The sequence below is a fragment of the Arachis stenosperma genome, chromosome 6, assembly GCF_014773155.1.
Source record: "Arachis stenosperma cultivar V10309 chromosome 6, arast.V10309.gnm1.PFL2, whole genome shotgun sequence".
Classification (NCBI taxonomy): domain Eukaryota; kingdom Viridiplantae; phylum Streptophyta; class Magnoliopsida; order Fabales; family Fabaceae; genus Arachis; species Arachis stenosperma.
The window spans coordinates 47,991,121-47,993,266 of NC_080382.1; the positions used below are offsets into that span (position 1 = coordinate 47,991,121).

At 40.5% G+C, this 2,146-nt stretch overlaps 1 protein-coding gene across 1 annotated transcript; it reads left to right on the forward strand.

The window, feature by feature from the left end:
• The first annotated feature begins 753 nt into the window (after positions 1-753).
• Positions 754-1,215, forward strand: LOC130934014 (uncharacterized). Its single transcript, XM_057863603.1, has one exon. It carries the CDS (start codon positions 754-756, stop codon positions 1,213-1,215), a length of 462 nt encoding a protein of 153 aa, XP_057719586.1.
• Positions 1,216-2,146: the final 931 nt, after the last annotated feature.

Sequence of the window (2,146 nt, forward strand, 5' to 3'; positions counted from 1 at the left end):
ATAAGGTGGAAGCTAATCAAGGATGCCAAACACTACATCTGGGATGACCCCCTATTGTTCAAAAAGTGTGCTGATGGAGTCCTAAAAAGGTGTATATCCCATGAAAAAGGGCAGGAAGTGTTATGGCAGTGCCATGGGTCAGCATATATAGGTCACTTCAGTGGAGAAAGGACAGCAGCAAAAGTGCTTCAATCCGGATTTTACTGGCCAACAATGTTTAAGGATTTCAAGGAAATGGTGTCAAGGTGTGATGAATGTCAAAGAACTGGTAATCTAACCAAGAGGAATGAGATGCCACAGCAATACATACTAGAGTTGGTGCTATTTGATGTATGGGGGCTTGATTTCATGGGACCCTTCCCAACCTCCTACTCAAATAGCTATATATTGGTGGCTGTTGATTATGTCTCAAGATGGGTAGAAGCCATAGCCACTGCAACAAATGACAACAAAGTTGTGATAAGCTTCTTGAGAAGGAATATCTTCAGCAGATTTGGAGTTCCCAAAGCTCTCATTAGAGATGGAGGGACACACTTCTGCATCAAACAACTCGAGACACTCTTTCTCAGATATGGAGTAAAGCACAAAGTGGCAACTCCATACCACCCACAGACCAACGGGCAAGCTGAGATCTCCAACAGAGAGCTAAAATGAATCCTTGAAAAAACTGTTGGAAGCTCAGTAAAGGACTGGTCTAAGAAGATAGACGATGCTCTATGGGCCTACAGGATAGCCTTCAATACCCCCATTGGGATGTCACCATACCAATTAGTATTTGGTAAGGCTTGCCATTTGCCGGTTGAACTAGAGCATAGAGCCTTCTGGGCTCTAAAACTACTGAATTTTGATGAGCAAGCTGCTGTAGATAAGAGATTAATACAACCCAACGAGCTGGAAGAGTTTAGAAATCAAGCATATGAGAATGCAAATATCTACAAAGAGAACACAAAAAGGTGGGATGACCAAAAGATAGCAAGACGGGAGTCCACTGAAGGACAGAAGGTGTTGCTCTACAACTCAAGACTCAAGTTCTTCCCTGGAAAACTTAAGTCTCGATGGTCAGGACCTTTCGCCATACTCAAAGTGTTTTCCTATGGTCTTGTGGAGCTCATGGAGGACAAGACTCAGAGAACTTTTTCTGTCAATGGCCATATACTCAAACACTACTTGGGAGGCTCTTTGGAGAAGCAGAGAGTGAGCTACAAGCTCAGCTAAAGATGAAGAAATGTCAATATAATGACAATAAAGAAGCGCTAGTTGGGAGGCACCCCAACACTTTATCCTTTTTGATTTAATTGCTTTTCTTAGAAGTAGTTTAAATTCTGTTGCTTTAGATAGTTTAATTTTCAGTAATTAGGATTAGTTTACAATTGTAGATTAGAAAGTTTGATATTAGCTTTGATAGCTAGATTTTCTTTACACTCTTATTTCTTTCTATTTGGGAATTGCAACTTGATGAATGCATAACTAATGATGAGTGAATGGGCTGAGAACTAGCTAAAGTGCTAAGTTTGGTGTGGCCTCTCACCCACTTAATCTAGGCTTACAAACAATTAATAGTTTGATTTTGAAGAGTAAGCCCAAAGATTAAGTTTGGTGTGGCCACCACCAAGGATCATATAGCAGCCTAAGTCACCCAATTTGAAAGCACTTAATGCTTTGGGTAAAAATATGAACGTGGTTTAATGAGTTCAGAGGAATTGGAATCAAAAGAAAATGGAAAGATTGATGTTATTCCACTCTTATGAACACATTAAATACACAAGGATGAAACCAATTTTTTATTATGCCAAAGAATTAAGTTTGGTGTCCCAAGGGACACCCATCAGTTGCAATCCAATTCATTCTTGATGAGAAGGAATGTGAATGGGTTCTTTTGTCATTACTAATGGGTTTAGTTTCAATTTCAGGAGAGAAGATGGGGCCCACATGGTAAACAACTCACAAAGCAAGGAAGTCAAAGTGTACTTGCACCTTGGAACTCGACACACGCAGAAAATACTGTGAGAAAGAGTTGGCGCCTCTTCCCACGCTAGGCGCCACTCCCCAAAGTGGGAAAATATTTAATCCTTTTTATTTCCCACCTTTTGAACCACACCATTCACCCATTATAAAAGCTTCACCCCTCATTTCCTCTCCCACTTCA